General features: G+C 42.5%; 1 protein-coding gene across 1 annotated transcript in view; it reads right to left on the bottom strand.

The window, feature by feature from the left end:
- mtgo (miles to go) overlaps window positions 1-19256 on the bottom strand; it is a 219763-nt gene that overhangs the window by 188097 nt on the left and 12410 nt on the right. The window contains exon 3 of the mRNA XM_019043998.2: window positions 13391-13977. Coding sequence (XP_018899543.2) covers window positions 13391-13823 — 433 coding nt within the window. The 5' untranslated portion in view covers window positions 13824-13977. The remainder of the gene's footprint in view (window positions 1-13390; window positions 13978-19256) is intronic.

The following is a 19256-nucleotide window of genomic DNA, read 5'->3' on the forward strand; positions in this document are numbered from 1 at the left end:
TCAAACACAGTGCGGTCTGCTAGGCGCGGCGGCGGAAGTTAAAATCATTAATCCACATTTATGTTTGTTCTTTCATAATTTTTTCGTTCATTTCTTATGAATGGAAGGCCTTGTTCACACAGAGATAGGTTTACGAAACTTGACTTTCGCGCAAAGTTCCGTGAACTTTTGCTAGTAGTGTTGACAGAGCTTTCCCAAAAAATGTGTTCAACACCAGTAAACGCGTCTTATGCACCCCTCCCCCGCTGGCACGTTCATTTGTTGGTTTTCATTGATGTTTCAAAACGAATGAGAAGGGGGCGGCAAAATACTAGCGACCCATGGGCGGCAAGTAGGTAAATCCGGCCCTGAAGATTGGTAGAATTTACCACTTCTTCACGCTGTATTTCACACATCGTGAAGGAATGGCAAATTTTACCAACCTTCAAGTCGATTCTGTCAGAGGAATGGTTACCTGTACCAGTAACGTTTACCTTCCTTCTGGCAGAATTGACTCTGAATTGTTAAACCTGAATGTCCGTCCGAGAGTATACGGCTACGCGTGAGCTGCATAGAGCCACGCACCTAAGTTTCGTTGCAATGTTCGTCCAAGAGTATACACGTGAGCGTGATTACGCGTGGCTACGCGTGAGCTGCATACTGCCGTGCTAAGGAAGAACGCCGTATGAACATTCGAGAGTTGCCAAATTTACTTCGATGAAATGTTTATTTTTAAGAAAATTTATGAATATTTTTCCTTTAAATTTTCAGAATCTGTAGATGAAATTGGGAACAAAATTATCTGAAAAATTGGGAGGAAAATATTTATAAGTTTACCAGAAAATTGGCGTTTTATGAAAGGAAATTCGGCAACGCTCGCGGGTTCATACGGCGTTTTTCCTTAGTAGTTAGCACGGAGCATAGAGCCACGGCTCCGGAAAGAGCGACGGTGCAAGGATTCCGCACGAGAATTGCTCGTTAGTGCATTCATTTCGCATTTGGCATTTCGCCTTCGTGCACCTCTCGACAAAAATGTTTGCAGCTCAATCATCCTCTCATGGCCGCAACACTCTCGGTAACACACCACCGGCATCGCCCCTCCTCAGGCCCCTTGCCACGTTTTCCATAAACATCCAGCTCTCCTAACAAGCTTCGACGGACCGTCAAATGGGCGCATCTGAACGGGTTATTTGAAGAAGAGCGCAACCGCCAAATCTTCAGATCATAAGCGAATTTTATTTAGAGGTTCGGTACTACTTTTGTGCCCGAACAGTGTTCGAAACTCACGGGCGCCAAAGCGCCAAATGCGCCTAAAAATTGCCCCCCAAAAATATGGATTTTCATAGGAAGTCACATGAAGAAAGAAAAACAAATCTATTTGAATTTAAAAAAAACTCAGAATTTTCAGCACTACAAGTGAAAGCTTTTTCTATTCTTCACGATTTCATTCTAAGTGCTTTTGTCTTCCCCAAGTTACAACTACTTACTAGTTATGTTACAAAAACATCTTGCGTCTAACTTTTCACTAAATGCGCCGTAATATATCGGCAAAAAGTCAATTTGGCCCCTAAAAAATCCTAAATGGCGCCTAAAAATCGGGCTTGATGCGCCACATGGCTCCTAAAATTCAAAGGTGAGTTTCGAACACTGATTTAGAGGCTTGGTACTACTTTTGTGCCCGAACCTCCAAGCCAGTGTTCAAAACGCACAGGGGCTAACGCGCCAAATTCACTCAAGAGATCGGTCATGGCGCCTATAAAAAGGAAGGCTCTGCGCCATCGTGGCCCCTAAAAATCCCCCCCCCCCTCCCAATTCTAACTTTTCTGATTAGTGATTTTTGGAGCTTTTCTCCTCCTCAAGTTACAGCTACTTTTTCTGCACCTACAACATCTTGAGTCTGACTTTTCACTAAATGCGCCGGGATATGTGGGCAAAAAGTCAATTTGGCCCCTAAACAATCTTCAATGGCCCCTAAAAATCGAGCTTGATGGGCTACACGGCTCCTGAAACTTAAAGGTGAGTTTCGAACACTGCTCCGAGCTGCCATTCAATTCGAGTTCAGAACTTCCGATTCGGTGACTAACGAATCGCAACGTCGGTGCGAGATTTTGGTGCCATCTCGATGTTTACCATAATATGGTAAATGCTACCCCAAAGTCTGGAGTTCATTACTATACTCGTATCACTGTGTCAGAGTATGGTAAAATCTACCATATATTTGTCTCAGTGAACCCTCCTCGTTCGACTGCGGTCTCATTACAGTTGGTATGTAGAACATAAGTTGGTTTTTTCACTGGAAAAACAACACATTGGATCTAGAGTCCAGACTCTTAAAAACATCGTCAAGAAAAAGTACTCTTGATTCAATCAGAATCTAGCTTAAATCAAGAACCAAGTCTCTTAATTTAAGCGGATTTCGTTTTGATTCAAGCAAAAAATCCGATTGAATCAAGAGTATTTTTTCTTGTCAATGTTTTCAAGAGTCTGGACTCTAGATCCAATGTGTTTTTTTTCCCCTGTGTTGAACAGCAATAAGAAAAATGTTCGATGAAATCAAGATTTTTCATGTTTCCTCCAAACTTGACACATGGAGCGGTTACACCTTTCGTCAAACAACCCGCCCAATTTATAACCAAACGAATCCACCAACTTTCTGCGTTTCAGGAAGAGACGTATGTAGTGCATACGTGTACGGATTCTGGGTTAGTGCGCTGCGCACCAGCGCTAAAATAGCTAAAATTGCACGTCGAAACGGCATCAGCAGCGCTACCACTCGTTGACGGCCGGAAAGTCAGTTCCGGTGCCCCTCCCCCTCCCATCTTACCCCCTCCACAACGAGTAGCGTCCATCGCGCTCTAAAAACTCATTCATCACTTTCCGTTCTCGGTTATGAAATATGAATCATTACACGGCTCAGAATTTTCCGCCAAATGCAACCGGTTGTCCGGGGAAAATTTCACCATCCACATGCCGCTACGACTCCGATTCCGCCTCAGAGCGATTTTTCCTAAATTTTTCTGAAGTGAACCCACATTTCCTGAATTTTCTGAAGTGAACTGACAACGGGCCTGTAACATTTTCAGGGTTGCCACAGAATTTAGAAAATGGAATTCCCTGATATTTCCCTGATTTTTCTGACACATTTTGGTGAAATTTCCTGAAAATTGAAGATGTGACGGATGGTTAAGAAGGCATTATTGAAAATAGTTTTCAGGCAAAATTTGTAGTTCGAAACCTCAAACCCATTCTGGGAAGCAAATGAAGGTGATTTAACAAATTTTCCCTGACATTTCCCGGTTTTCCCTGATTTTTTAAAGTTCCCTGACATTTTCCAGTTTCCCCGGTTTACCCTGACTGTGGTAACCCTGTATTTTGTCAAGTACTCAACACGTCCCTCACTACGGAGATGTAAGCGGGGAAAAATTGGATTCTTGACAAAAAACAGAGGAAACCGTTTCTTCCACGCTATGGAGAAGGACTCAATGCACCAAGAAGGTGTTAAACTGCACCGAGTAAAATTTTGATTGCGGCAACGGAGGTTTACTTGTCATGATTCAATATTCCAAGTCATTATAACCAAAAATATGTTACTTGTTACAATAAGTAAACATTAACACGACTAAAATTTCATCTTGAGCGGAGACCCATAGCTGAAAAGCTAAGGAAAATAGGACAGAAGAGCATTCATTAAACAATTCGATGACTCTTCTAAATAAAGATTCATATTCGGCGAAATCGGATCACTTTGACGTACGTGCTAAATAGGATCTACGTAGAAATGATATCAATCTAAACAAGGATCTAAGAAGCATGGAAAATTTATACACACGGTTCCTTAAAAATTTGATTCAGTACAGGGTTGCCACAGACTTTAAAAAATGAAATTCCCTGACATTTCCCTGATTTCTCTGATTTCCCTGACACATGCATTTTGGTGAAATTCCCTGACAATTGAAGATGTGACAGATGGTTAAGCAGGCATAATTGAAAAAAGTTTTCAGGCAAAATTTCTGGTTCAAAATCTCAAACCCATTCCAGAAAGCAAATGAAGGTGATTCAGCAAATTTTCCCTGACATTTTCGTCATTTTCGTCATTTTCTCCGACATTTCCCGATTTTCCCTGACTTTTTTAAATTCTTCGTTATTTCCCGGTTTTCCCTCACTGTTGAAAATTTCCTGACATTTCCCGGTTTTCCCTGACTGTGGCAACTCTGTCATTAGCATATACGTCCAATTCAACATTTAGAAAAAAGAAAAGAAAGGAAAAAGAAAAAAAACCGTTTCCTTGGCACTTTTTTGTTTCGCTAAAGTATATAATCATTAACAAGATTAAGTTTCTGTTATGGTTCATTTAGATCGCAAAGACGCGACTTAAGGTTGGCACAATTCAACGACGGTATTTCAAACAACACTTTCACTTAATATATCGTTTTTGGGACTTAGCTCTGATAGCAACTATATCTGGACGAACCAAAGCTCGGGGACGCGCCGCGTTTAAAACGCCTTCATTATTGCGGCTGGCAAATCCAACACATATGCCTCAGTAATTAACAATCGCCCAGAAACGGACAAAGCATAAACACTGCTCTGCTCGCTTCAGGCGGCACTCATTGGTTTATTTCAGTAAAATTATATTCGTGCTTTACCAGTGTTCGAAACTCACCTTTGAGTTGAAGGAGTCATTTGGCGCATCAAGCCCGATTTTTAGGAGTCGTTGAAGATTTTTTAGGGGCCAAATTGACTTTTTGCCTTTATAATTACGTCGCACTTAGTGAAAAGTTGGACGCAAGATGTTTTCGTAACAGAACTAGTAAGTAACTGTAACTTGGGACAGATAACAGCACAAATGATGAAATCGTGAAGAATAGAAAAAGCTTTCACTTGTGGTGCTGAAAATTTCGAATAATCACCTGATATGAAAATTCAGATTTTTAGGGGGCAATTTTTAGAGGCCATGTTAGCGCGGAGCCTTCATTTTTTAGGCGCCATGGCCTTTTTTTTAAGCGTATTTCGCACGTTGACGCCTGTGAGTTTCGAACACTCCTCTGGACTCTGGTAGAGTACCTTTATAGGGAGAGTAGCGACAGATCTGAAACTCCGAAAGTCCACCAGGCCTTCACCGATGCCTCCGCGAATAAAGTTAGGGCCCAAAAGGGCAGCCAACCTATGAATTTCGAATGTCCAGAGCGATTTACAAATACAATTGTTACGAACCGTCGTTTAGAAAGCATGTATTTGGTTTACTTTTTGCATAAATTTACTTATTTTTGCGAAAGAACGCTCATTTATGTACATTCTTAGCCATCTTGGTTAGAATTGAAATCTGTAGGCTGGCAGTGAAATTTTGTGTGTTAGAAGTTGCTCAGAAGGGTGGCTGCACTTTTGGGCCCTAAGCCCTCCATGAACCGATCTGTCGGTACTCTCCCTATACAGGTACTCTAGACTCTGGATCCAAAAGACTCTTTAGTCCAGTGAATTCCGAGTTTTCCAGGTCCACGGCACCACAATGTTCCAGTGTCTCTTGTGTGCTACAGATCCATTCTCAGGAGAGAATACCAAGCGGGCGGTGGCCCTCGCGATGATGAAGAGCGGTGTGTGCCGATGGCTAAAAGGAACGTGGAAGTTTGAAATGAAACAAACTACAAGCTACAAAATCCGACGGCGCGGTGTCATCAATGGACGGATCAACGAATCATCAACTCACGTCGCGCGGCATTCGACCAATCGAATCGCATCGGCTCATCGCGGCGCCGACGCACAGTGGAGCGAGTCAATAGGAGAGGTCAGACAAAATTTGGAAACTTTAAACGCCTTTAACTCCGTTTATACAACACTTTGAGGTTCTAAAAGTGATTCCATTCGTTTCCTCGTGAAATTTTCTTCTAGGAGCAGGGTGTCTACTAAACCAGGCTGGCCAAAAATCAGTACTAATATACTCGGTACATTCCCAGAAAAATCAGTACCTCCTAACAGAAGAATTCAGTATTTTTTCAGTACCTCCATTTGACGAAATTTGACAAATTGCAAAAAATTGAATTTTTTCCAAGTTGGACAGAAATGACAACAAAATTGGAAAAAAATCCGGACCTTCTTGCGAAATTTCCGCACTTTATCAGTACTTCCGGACTGCCCTTAAAAAATCATTACTATTCCGGACTAGTAGACACCCTGAGGAGCACCCCTTAAAATTTAAAATTTGACGAAATGAACATCGAAATTTGCAGTTTTAGTCGAACAATTTATGTCCGACCTCTCTAATTGACTCGATCCACTGTGCGCTGGCGCTTCTCGACTGGACGAAAAATCGAAATGAAATAAACGAATCGATATATCGCGGGCTCCTCGCTCACGCTGACACTGCAATGACACTTATTCCCGGGCCGAGCTCATCTCCTATTATTGCACGGGTCCACGTTCAAAGCCGGCTTTTTAATTCTCTCATTGAGCCCTGCCGAGCGAGCGTTCCAACGGGCTCGCGGGCTCACGAGTCGATGGAAATGCTCGGTTTTGACACGAAGGGATTCTATTGTCCCGCGCTGCGCCGTGCATCATTTTCTCTTGTTATTGCTTTATTGTTCGATTAGGAGAACCACCTTTGTCTTGGCTCTTCGATTAGGCATTCCTCACACTCATCCAGTCGACCCGGCCGCCAGACGCAGTTGTGACTTTTCGCCAATGCCAAAAAACATCCGACGAAAAAACAAGGTTGCAAAATTGGACAACATGTCGCAACTGGACTACGACCCGCCACAGGAGCAGGCCTAGGAGCATTAGGTACGTGCAGAGCAGAGACAAGTGAGAGAAACCCTCCACTGGCCTCATGGCGACAGGTGGAAGCTTTTACTCTCGGGGGTTCAACACTTCCTTATGGACAATTACAAGGGAGCAACAGTCATCAACTCATCACTCTTTTTTCGGCCGTTGACCTACCTACATGGTGGATGATGAGCTTCGGATGACGTCATGAGCCAAACAAGTTTCCCAAACTTCAGCTTGTTTGCAAACGAAACTGCCAACACGTTGTTAAACATCAACCATGTAGGTGAGTCAACAGTTAATTGTTGAAGTCCCGAAAGTAAAAGCTTCCACAATAGCCGAGATACGAGTGGAGGGTCTCTTGTCTCTGGTGCAGAGACAAGAGACCCTCCACTGGTATCTTAACAATGGTGGAAGCTTTTACTTTCGGGACTTCAACATTGAACTGATGACTTACCTACATGGTTGATGTTTAAAAACGTGTTGGCAGTTTCGTTTGCAAACAAGCTGAAGTTTGGGGAACTTGTTTTGCTCATGACGTCACCCGAAGCTCATCATCCACCATGTAGGTAGGTCAACAGCCGAAAAAAGGGTGATGACTGTTGCTCCCTATGATTGTCCATGGGAATTGTTGAATCCCCGAAAGTAAAAGCTTCCACCTGTCGCCGAGAGGCCAGTGAAGGGTCTCTTGTCTCTGTTTACGTGAATAATTGAGGATGATCCCTGTGACCTATAACAGTTGCCGACCAGAGGGGCATTTAGTAATACTATATTTTCGTTCCGAGACTTTACAGCAAGACTATCCGCGACCTTGATGCTTTTCATTTCGACCACAATGCTAGAAATCTCGTGACTAAGACTACTATAGACATCTCGCGTCTGGCATTTGAGTTGATTACTACAGTATTTCACGCGTGCAGGCAGTCCTGGTCATATTGAGAAACGAATAAGCCTACTTCAGGGGGAAAAAAATTGTCAAATTTTTGGCGTTAGGCTGCGAAAACTTGACGGACACAAAATTATCTATTTCAAAGAATCTTCCTTGTGTTTATTATTAGTTCTTATTTTTACGGGTATTTACTGTTTATATTATTTATAAGGGGCGTTGTAGTTCTTTTAGCTTATATGTGCGGTGTAATTATTATTGAAAAAGTTACTGGAACTTATAAATTTTGCGTACGCAAACCACGGATTCTCAGAAGGAAGTCCAGTAAAATCCCTCAAGCACTCAACTATTGCTCACGGCTCACAGTGGATCGAGTCAATTAGAGAGGTCGGACATGAAATTTTTAACTAAAATTGCAAATTTTGATGTTTAATTCGTCAAATTTCAAATTTTAAGGGGTGATTCTAGGAGAAAATTTCACGAGAAAAACAATGGAACAACTTTTAAAACCTCAAAGTTTTGTATGAACGGAGTTACAAGCTTTTAAAGTTTCCAAATTTTGTCCGACCTCTCTCATTGACTCGATCCACCGTGCGGCTGCGGGAGTGCGGGGGCAGGGAAAGGCGGCTGTAGATGAGAAAAACTTGAAAAGATGAAGAGGAGAAATTCGTGAATTACATGAATCACAAGTCGAATTCGTGGGAGCAATATTGGATAGGTGAGGATTACGCACAAGTAGAATATCTAGCGTCACATCAACGACAGCAGCAGCAGCGAAGCAGCGCTACAAAGCCACCTCTCACACGTGTTTCTCTTCGATTCGTTGTCAATAGTCGTTGACTGTCATGTAACCACTCTACTAAGGAAGAACGCTGTATGAGCCTTCAGACGTTGCCAAGTTTCATCCGATGAAAACTTATATTACTGGAAAAATTGTGAATATTTTTGTTCAAAATTTTCAGACAATTTTGTACGCAATTTATTCTAAAACATCGGAAAATTTCAAAGAAAAATGCGCATGAATGTCTTCAAAAATACATGTTTTATCAAGGGAAATTCGGCAACTCTCGAATGTTCATACGACGTTCTTCCTTAGCACGGCAGCACTGCAACATTATCGCAATCTCATTCCACTCGCCACCCTGTATGATACAGCCGAAAACACCCACAACGCCACGACTTTCAGCAAACTCAGAGTCATTAAACCTTGCAAATCTAATACTCAACTCCCAACCCAACTCCGACGCTACATGGAGAACTAATTTTCTTTCTTCTGTGCACTTTTTACAAAATTTTACACGCATGATGCTAAAATGCACACGCTAAAATGCATGCGTTTAAAAGGGAAATGCTGCGAGATGACGTCACTAGGCGGCGCATTTTCTCACTTTTAAATATATTTTTAGACTATTTCTCAAATCAGAAAAAAATGTATAAAAAATACTGTGAAATCAGCTCTTTAGGCACTTTCAGGCGAAGCAATAAAAAAATTGCGTGCAAATTCTCCGACTTTGGACATACTCACCTTCAGTGAAAAATACTGTGAAATCAGCTCTTTAGGCACTTTCAGATGAAGAAATAAAAAATTTGCGTGGTAAGTCGTCACTTTTGTCAGTTTATTTTTATTTGCAGATTTTTTTTTCGTTATGGTGGTGTTTGGTAGATGAATAAAGTGATATACCAGTAATTTCATGAAATTTGGATTATTAAGATTTATGTTTTTAATAGGAAAAAATGAAAGAAATGAAGAAATGGAAAAGAGGAAAAACGACGCGACACGCGGATGCTGAAACTGGCAACCTGCGATGCGTTGCACGGAATCCCGCTTCCCACACTTTTATTTACAAAGAGACTAATTGCATGATTGTATTTATTTATTTTTATGGAGCCCATCCGACACTCATTGCATAGCCGACAGTTACGGAGCACCCGGTCCCTGCGTAGCGGTAGGCACGAGGTTTCTGCGCCTAATTAAATTTAATTAAACATCGAAATCGTAACAATTAATTCTCTGCTAATCGCTGTTATTTGCTCCGTGGACGTATGGGGGCGTTTGGCGCTTCGTTCACGTCTGAATTTCTCAGAGGAGGCGAACACTGCCGTGCTGAGGAAAAACGCCGTATGAACCTTCAGGCGTTGCCAATTTTCTTCTGATAAAATTCGAATTCATTGGGGATATTACAAATATTTGTCTTCCAATTTTTCAGACTATTTTGTTCGCGATTTAATCTAAAATATCTGAAAATTTCAAGGAAGAATGTGAATGAATTTCGTCAAAAATTCATGTTTTATCCGGGGAAATCTGGCAACTCTCGAATGTTTATACGGCGTTCTTCCTTAGCACGGCAGAACAGAAGGCAGGGCGAAGGAGAGAGAGTAATTAGCAAGTGCAAGATGGGAGGAGAGGGGGTGTAATCAGTAAATGCATTTTGATCTTATCAGTAAGTTCATAACTAACAAGCAGAGTTACAGGCTTCAATTTCATGACTTTGTCGATGTCAATCGCTTACCATCTGACCCATATTTTGTCGAGGGGCCCTAACGCTATCCTGATAAAAATATTTGTGTTTTTGTGTTGCTTTTGGTTAATATTTAATACAGAAAGTGAAACACAAACCAACACAAATTTTGTGTCGATTTTAGTACACTTTGCGAGGAATTTAGCGCAGAAAACAACGGAGAGACAGGGAAAATGCATTCCTCTGACTACGACGTTGATATTTACCACTCGTTTTTAATTAAATTTCTTCAAGAAAACTAGCTGGCATTCTCTCTTGAAACTGTCGACCGAAAGCTAGGGCTATTTTGTGTTTTACTTCGCGTGTTAACCAAACTTTTGTTTTGAAATTTCTCTCTGTGAACAGCCAAGAAATCAAGCTCAAGGATGTCTTTAAAATCTGTATAAATTCCCCTCCCGTGGAGTATAGATTGATGGTTTAGTACGTTACCTTCAATTTAGGGTGCGTAACAAATTTTCGACAGGTGGACATAAAACCAGAGTTCGAGAAATAAATAGAATACACTTTTTCAGAGAATAGCATTTGCTCCTACCTACTCTGTAACTCTCACCTTACTCTTACGAGACACACAAAGACAGCTTATGATACGTAACTTATCGGTCGTTAATCTTTGCTAAATGATGAATAATTGTCATATTTACTAGTATACACCAGTATGTAACCAAATCTGTTTTTTTTTTTTTTAAATACTTAATCAGCTTTCGTAACTTTGACTCGTAGGAGTGTGTGCGTGTTTTTTTTCTCTCTTTCTTTCTTCTCTCTCAACGTAACTCAATAAGTTGGTATTGATATAAGTCATATCAATCGCCTTTAATTTCAAGGACGAATAAAAAATGAATTCATTGAAGCATCGTGATAATTAATAAAAATACAAATTGACGAGCAGCTACCTTTCTTTTTTAGGTTTTTGATATCTCACTGATTCCTAGAAGCATGCCTCTCTGCTCGGCATAAACTATAAAAAACAAGCTTAAAAAAAGTATGGCCGTAAGATAAGGATAACGTTGCTGATAAAGAATTTGTACGTAGTTTTGATTCTGCCAAAAATGAGAGAAATTGATTGATGAGAAAACATCTGAACATCGGAATATGATTGAATAATAAAATATTGGAGCGAGGGAATTTTTAAGGAACGCGTTGAAAGAAAATTCCGTGAATAATTACTGGGTTGAGACTGGTGATCACAGGTTATCGGGCAAAAACTGGGGATGAAAACAGAAATTCCTAGGCAAATTTCCGAGAGCGGTAACGGTTTCCGGGTAAATTGCCCGGGATAATAATGGGAATTCCTGGGGACATTGATGGAAATTCCAGGGTATAATATAGAAATTCCTGGAGGAGTATTCCTTAGAGAGTAACAGAAAATTTCAGATAAGTTTCCGAGAACATTCACAGGAATACCCGAGAACATTACCGGGAATTCTCATGAACTTCGGCGGGAATTCCGAGCGGCTCTCCATCTCCAAGCAGGGTGTCTACTAAAGTTTAATTTTGGATTTTCCTGATATTTTAGATAAGAGTTCCTGATTTTTGCGCGAATAATTGACACTCGTTTGATTTCAAAAATCATCAGATTTAATAAAATGAATAAAATGTTTGAAAATGCTTGAAGCACTTAGAATTTCCTGATCAATGAACGATTTTCCTCATTTATGCCTGATTAGTCCTGATAATGTCGAATTTCCTGTCTTTACTGACAGTAGACACCCTGATGATATGAGTGGTTACCTTGTTTGTATGTTCTTCTGATGAAATGTCCCGGGAAAGTAAACTTAAGCCGAAAATTCTCGCGAACAGCGGGCCGATTATTGAACTTTATAGACAAAGCTATAGACAAATAGGACATAAGGAGTATAGGGCGATCCTATTGGTTGAAATGGGTGGCTCTTATAGACTAAGGGGGTAAATCATGGACTAACTATCGGGTCTCTCGTGGGTTGCCGTCGGTTAGTCTATTACCTACGTCCTTTGTCCATTGCAACCACCAGCTTCCATCAATGGGATCCCTGCATATCCTTTTTGTCTTCTTTGTCTATTGCTTTGTCTAGCAATTTCAATAATCAACCCGCTGGAAAGTGCCCGCTTACATCCCTAGTTGTGGCGAAATTTGACCGAGAAATGAGAGAGCCAGGAGAAACTTGAAGGTGTTGAGGGTGTTAGAAGATGGTGGAGGGACTTTCTGATGATTTTTGAAGCTATAGCTCAAGTCGTTGGAGGGTATCATCACCGAACGGAAGTTGAGGTTGTGGGGCGTTGCGCGAGAGGAATTGGGAGGTTTTAAAGCCTTCATTTGCGTTTGCGGCAACCGCAGGTTGCCGCTGTTCGGAATCGCATTTCGCGGTATCGCCAGGCTTGTAATTGAATCCGTTCATGGCAAAACCGCAGATGTCTATTATCTGTTGAGCTCTGAAACATAGGTATTCTTGTGGGAGTCAGAGCTCCATAGGAGACGAATGGTTGGGTTTTAACATCGACCGATTCAATTATGAGAAATTACCTCTGAAAAAGAGCCGAGAGCATAGTGAAGAGCAAGGATGGTCTGCGAAAACGAATCCTTGACGAAAACAAATGACTTCATTGCTCTCTTTCTCCAATTCTTTCGAAAAATTCACAAAAATGCCGTCGCTACCGTCAAATAAAACGCTCAAAAATGACGCTGTCTATTGCAAAATTAAGAGACATGAAAGTAACCTTGAACTTATCCTGACCTGAGTCTAGGCACCGGAAGCAAAATAACCTAAGCCTGACCCAACCTAACCAAACCTTGCGCGGTCATGAGAGGTAAACAAGTTGCTATTTTGCCTTAAAGTCTTGAGGTACGACGGAAAATAAAGCTATTCGTACCACAATAGTAAGATCGCCTGAGGTAACTTTCACACGTAAAGTAAATGGAAGAATTAAGATGGCGGATCTCTTCTCGCAGTCTGAAAGTGGGTAAACTTATTCGAGTGGACTCTAATGACATTTAAATTAGCGAGAACGAAAACGCACCAACTCAGTTACTCGAAAATGGTCACTCTTCCAGAGGACAGACAATTTTCATGAAGGTCATTGAAGTTACCGTATCTGTTTTAACTTGGACATTTAAAGTTTCCTTAAGTACTTGCTTTTAGGCACCAAAAATCTTTTTCTTAGACTAACTTCTTCAGTTTTGTGTGTGTCTTGATTATTTTAATTTTTTCGAGTTGGTCTGTTTTCGTTCTCACTGATTCAATTTGCATGCATAACTGGAGACTGGCTATTTTGTTACCTTTAATAACTTGGACGCTGTCTCCCATCTGGAAGCTGACGGTGACTCCGGGGTTGACGTGGAAGTGGACGACGTGCTGCTGGGGGGAGGTCTGCGGCTCGAAGCCGGGGCCGAAGTGGAAGGTGGCCTGGTGGGGCCCCGGGGCGGGGGTGTGCCCGGGGCCCGGGCCTCCCCCGGCGGGACCCGGGGGCCCTCCGGAGCCGGGGCCCCCGGGCGGGTAGGACCAGTGGTAGTGGAAGTGCTGGGTCGCCACGCCGCTCGTCCCGGTGGCCGGGAGCTTGGCCGACGAGGTGGAGTTGCCGCGGGGGCCGCCGGGGTTGCTGGCGCCCGCCCGGGCCGGGGTCGAGTTGGGGCGCCCCGAGTTGGAGTGGGCGTTGCTCGGGGGCGCCTTCTCGGCCGCCGCCGGCGGTGCCGCCCCGTTGCCGTTGTTCATGTGGGCCCCCCGCGGGGCCCCCGCTCGTCGTCGTCGCCGCCGTCGTGGCCGCCCCCGGGCCGGCTGGGCCGCTCGACTCCGGTTTCAGCGTTCTTTCTGGCTCCTCATCCTGCACTTTCACCATCCTTCCCCGACCCGCCCTCGACGATCAAACCTGCAACACACAAATCGTCTTACCATTAGAATATACCTCTCAGAATGAACTATGAGACGGAGCAACGAGCTAAGCACTACGACACATCTCTTGTCAAAATTTCATACAGAAGACGGTGGAAAGATCAAACATTTTCAAAATCAATATAACTTACAGGGTTTTCACAGAATTTGGAAAATTAAATTCCCTGACAATTCCCTGAATTTTGATGAAATTCCCCAACAGTTGAATAAATTCCAGATTTTTAAAAAGACATAGTTAGAAATATTTTTCGGGCAAAATTTGTTGTTCGAGACGTCAAACCGATTTTTCCCTGATATTTCCGTCATTTTCCCTGACATTTCCGTCACTTTCCCTGACATTTCTGGATATTCCCTGACTTTTTGAAATTCCCTGACATTTCCCGGTTTTTCCTGACTGTGGCAACCCAGAACTTTACTTCAAAAAATATATTTTGAAAATGTTTTAGGATCACTAGAAAAAAGTCTCTTGGATCCAGACGCCGAATCCAGACTCTCAAACAATTTGACAAGAAAAAATACTCTTGATTCGATCGGATTGTAGCTTGAATAGAGAGCCAAGCCCCTCGATTTAACCTGATTTCCTTCTGATCCAAGCAAAAATCCGATTGAGTTCAGAGTATTTTTTCTTGTCGATTTTTTTTAAGAGTCTGGACTCTGGATCCGGGAGAATTTTTTCCAGTGATAAATATAAGTCGATGAGGTGGACAACTCGGACCTTTATTTTTAAATTGATTCTTAAAGGTAAAAATTGGGGTTCTTTAAGCCCATTTCCTTCTTCTTTTTCGTCGGTTTTACCTTCAAATGGGCTGCTCCTTACTTCGAGAACTCGACAAAACGTAATTGATTGAGCGAATGGTCTAGATTAAGCTGACATTTTACAAATCAGAGTCATTAAGATTAAAAATAATACATCATGAAATGGACGTACGAGCAGCGATAAAAATTGATGATGATTCGTGATTTCCAGGAACCGGAGCACACACGTCCTGTAATGAACTTAAACGACCGCCGACACTCGACTGATTTTTGGAAAGCGCGTCTATTGCTATGAAATGAATCGGCCGAAAAATTTAGATGGATGCGCCAAGAGGGAGTTCAATCGAATTTGCACAAATGAGATATCATTATTATGGGATATTCAAGGCTTGCGTTTGAGTTGGACAAACATTGCAGAAATAATTGCTTCTCATAGAATGATTCAAAATTTGAAAGTAAGGAGAAAAAAAATTCTAATATGGTTACAAATTCTTTGAAAGTAAATACGACCGGTAAAAGTTACGATCAAAAAAATTAAGATGATCGTTGAAAAGAATAAAATCAATCATTGAAAGAGGCTCGGAGCCAGATCGATAAAATTGATGAGGCTTTTGAGTGACGGCACTGTACAGTTTTAGTGCAGCTCATGCTATTGCCTGAATCAGTCGATGAGACCCCTTCATACGCTGAGTCTACAATATGTTTAACAATTTGAATTACTCTGACATGAGAAATTACAGAAAAATAGATTTGAGAATGAGAATAAGCCTCATGGTACAGTAATAGATCGATTAAATCGCGTGTAATTCAACAGCTGCACATTTTCCAGCTTTCCCTTCCATATTGTCCGGTTCAACAATCGAGGGCCTCCTCACGTTCAACTCGTCGAGTAGTTTTCATGCTCAAATGAGAGAAATCAATTTTCAAACACCTGAAAATCCATCGACACCTAATTCGGAAGAAGTAGGGAGAGAAGGCACGTGTAGGCTGAGGGGGCGGCAAGATTTCGAGCGGGAGGGGCGGGGGGCGTGCGGCCGGGCGGAGCGGACGGCGCGAAACGACTGAGCGCCCCGACGCGACGCGACGTCGACGTCCGCGTCGCGTCGCGGCGTCGGGGCGCACGTTGACGCAGGTTGGCCCGCCGCCCCTCCCGTCGCGCTGCGCTGCGGGGGTGGCCGCAGGGCGAGGGATGAACGCGTGACGGGCAGCTGCAAGCGAGGGTGGTGCCGCACACTGGGCGACGCGCCACCCCCGCGACGCGACGCCGCACACTAGATCGAGTCAATAGGAGACGTCAGACAAAATTTAAAGACTTCAAACAAACGCTTTTAACTCCGTTAATTCAAGACTTTAAAGTTCTAAAATTGGTTTCATAGGTTTTCTCGTAAAATTTTCTATCAGAAACACCCCTTGAAATTTATACTGTGACAAAATAAACAAGAAAATTTGCAGTTGTACCTAGTCCAAAAGTCCATGTCCAACCTCTCAAATTGACTAGATCCACTGTGCAACGCCGCGCAGTGGATCGAGTCAATAGGAGAGGTCGGTCAAAATTTGGAGACTTTAAACCCTGATGACTCCGTTAATACAAAATTTTGAGGTTTTAAAAGTGGTGCCATTGGCTTCCTAGTGGAATTTTATTCTGAGGGCACCCCTTAAAATTTAAAATGCGATGAAATAAACATCAAAATTTTCAGTTTAAGTCAAAAATTTCATGTCCGACCTCTCTGATCGACTCGATCCACTGTGCGCCGCGCTGGAGCATCGGCGACGTCGATCCCCTTAAAAGGCCCCAAACGACGCCTCAACTTATCGAGGGCTTACAAAATCTGAGCGTCAACGATCTCGATTCTACAATAAAACTTAAAATCAGCGCTACTGTCAGAAGGAAAGTTTTACCAACATACGGTACAGAATGCTCCAAAATTTCGAAATAATTGGAGGTTATGATACTTGAACCACGAGCTAGACTAGAAATGAAAGTTTCTGAGATCCACAGTCCAGAATCTTAACAAATTTGACAAGAAAAAATACTCGTGATTCAATCGGATTTTCTCTTGAGTCGAAAAAATAATCACTCAAATTAAGAGGCTTCGCTTTCGATTCAAGCAAAAATCCGATTAAATCAAGAGTATTTTTTCTTGTCAGTTTTTATTTTAAAGAGACTGGACGCTGGATCCAAGAGACTTTTTCGCTCCGGTGTATTTCGATTTTTAATGTAGCAATACTTGGCTTAAAACTGTTGAATTTAAAAGCAACCATCCTAGGATCTTCTTTAGGTACAACAATGAACGAGACAGCTTGCAGCTTGACCTCCGGGATAGTATAGTCTTTCCGGCCAGAAATTCCAAGTCCGATTTTTCTGCCCCATTGCGGGGAAAATCGCTGTCCTTAAGGTTTGGCTCCGTAGGCTGAAGTTCCTTTTCTCAAAATTCTCTTAGCGAATGTAAAATTAAAACGGTGATATATTAGTTATGAGTTGATTTCGGTAATTTTGTCTACGCAAAATTCCGGTCAAGAAACATGTATCAGAATGCTTAAATCGTATCTACTGGTTCAGTGTGAATAGAGGACTATAAGAAAGGTCAAAGGTTTTAGAATTGGAGGGCCAGTTCGAAAATTGGGAAGGCTACTTCTGGTATGGTCTTTGGAAAATACACTGACACCGCAATCACACGCTGAATGTGGGAGCTGAATGTGGCTTGAATGTGGAAGTCATCGGCCCGATGCCTGAATTTTGCGCGTCACGCGCAAAATTCAGCAACGATTCTCAGCAACCATCGGACCAATTTTGAATTTGTCTGAACTATTCGAGTAGATTTAATACACATCTGGATGAAAATAACTCGAATTCGCTAAATTTCAGCCGTTGGGCGATGACTGTTGACTTCCACATTCAGGTGCTAAATTTAGCGTCTGATTGCGGCATTAGGGAGAATACAGAAAAAATAGATGGAGTTGACGACAGAACCTTCTGTTCACAGGGCTCCTGCGTTTTCTTTGTTACACTTACAGAATTTTTCTGTTGTGAGAACAGAACTTCGGTCGTGGGAACAGAGCACTCTGTCCTTATAACGGAAGCTTCTGTGACTGTTACAAAATGAGTGCACGAGCCGTGTGAACAGAACTATTTTTTTAGTGAAGAAGAGAAAGAGGGATAGAGGGGGAAAATCGATAAAAAGACGGAAGAAGAACACGAGAGCAAAACAGGGATGAAAAATAGAAAAAAGGGAGGCAATGAAAAAAACCGAGGAAACAATTAAATCAATAGTAGTGAACGGCCTATACAAAAAACTTTCCTTTGATGTGTGTTTGAAACGCCCGGTTTTTCTTACCCTGGTTGAGCTCGAAGATCGAGCTCGGAAGGAAACTCGCGGAGAATGACGTCATTGGGGCTTTAATGCCGCTTGACGCGAGAACCCGTTGATCTGAACCTCTTCAGCGCCGCGCTGCGCCGATGGGCTTCAATGAAAACGCAATAGCGTAGAGCGGGTAGTGTGGGTGGTGCTCGCCAACGTAACCCCCCACCCCCACGACCTTCACCTGCAACCCCCATGGCGGGGGGACGGGGAACGGGGTCCCTCGCTGTGGATCAATGCTCCCCTGCTTGTACCCCTCGAGCCCTTCAGTAGTCGGGTGCTCAAGACTAACGGCATGAGATCCAAGATTCGCACCGATTTCTGCCTTTCTCTCCTTCGTCTTGCGCCGGAAAACCCAATGACAACTTCCGATCAATCGGAATTGGTCGTCTTCTGCCGTGCTAAGGAAGAACGCCGTATAAACCTTCAGGCGTTGCCAAATTTCCTTTGGTAAATCAATAATTTTCATGAGCATTTATAAATATTTTTCTTCCTATTTTTCAGATAATATTTTTCGCAATTTTACCTGAATTTCTTGGAAATCTTTATGTACCTTTTTTCCGACCTTTGACGATTTTACTAGTTGAAGGGCTCGTATCTCGGCTAATTTTAAAAATTTCGGGCCTACATTATTTGTGCGGTGTAGTGGACCATCTGAACTGTATTTTGACTAAACGGAACCAGAAATCGGAAAGGTGAATTTTAAGGGAAGACATCCCGTAGATGTACGACCTATGTCCAGTTCATTTAGAAGCTTAAGCTCTTTCTGACTCAACGCACAGAGCTCTGCAATCCTCCGTCAAACCTCCCGCCCAGGGAGGATTATCGATTGGTAACACTGCTTTTCCTCCGTTTAAGTTCATTATGAATTATCGATTCCAAGTGACAGGCAGCTTGCTTTGATAAATATTGATCGTTTTTTTACGTAGACAGAACCCAGTGTTGCCAAATTGCTGCCTTACGGCGGCGCGGCGCCCCTTTCAACGGTATATTGTTCCGGTGACAATGAATGGAGTGGGAGTAAAAAACGAGAGAGGCGGGGAGGGGGTATTCACGAGGAAAGGCAGATGGAGAAGGCAGTGGGCGAGTTTGACTGCCATCCTAGGGAAATATTCCCTTTCAACATTCTTTTATCAACGGA

The sequence above is a fragment of the Bemisia tabaci genome, chromosome 7 (assembly GCF_918797505.1).
Source record: "Bemisia tabaci chromosome 7, PGI_BMITA_v3".
Taxonomy (NCBI): Eukaryota; Metazoa; Arthropoda; class Insecta; order Hemiptera; family Aleyrodidae; genus Bemisia; species Bemisia tabaci.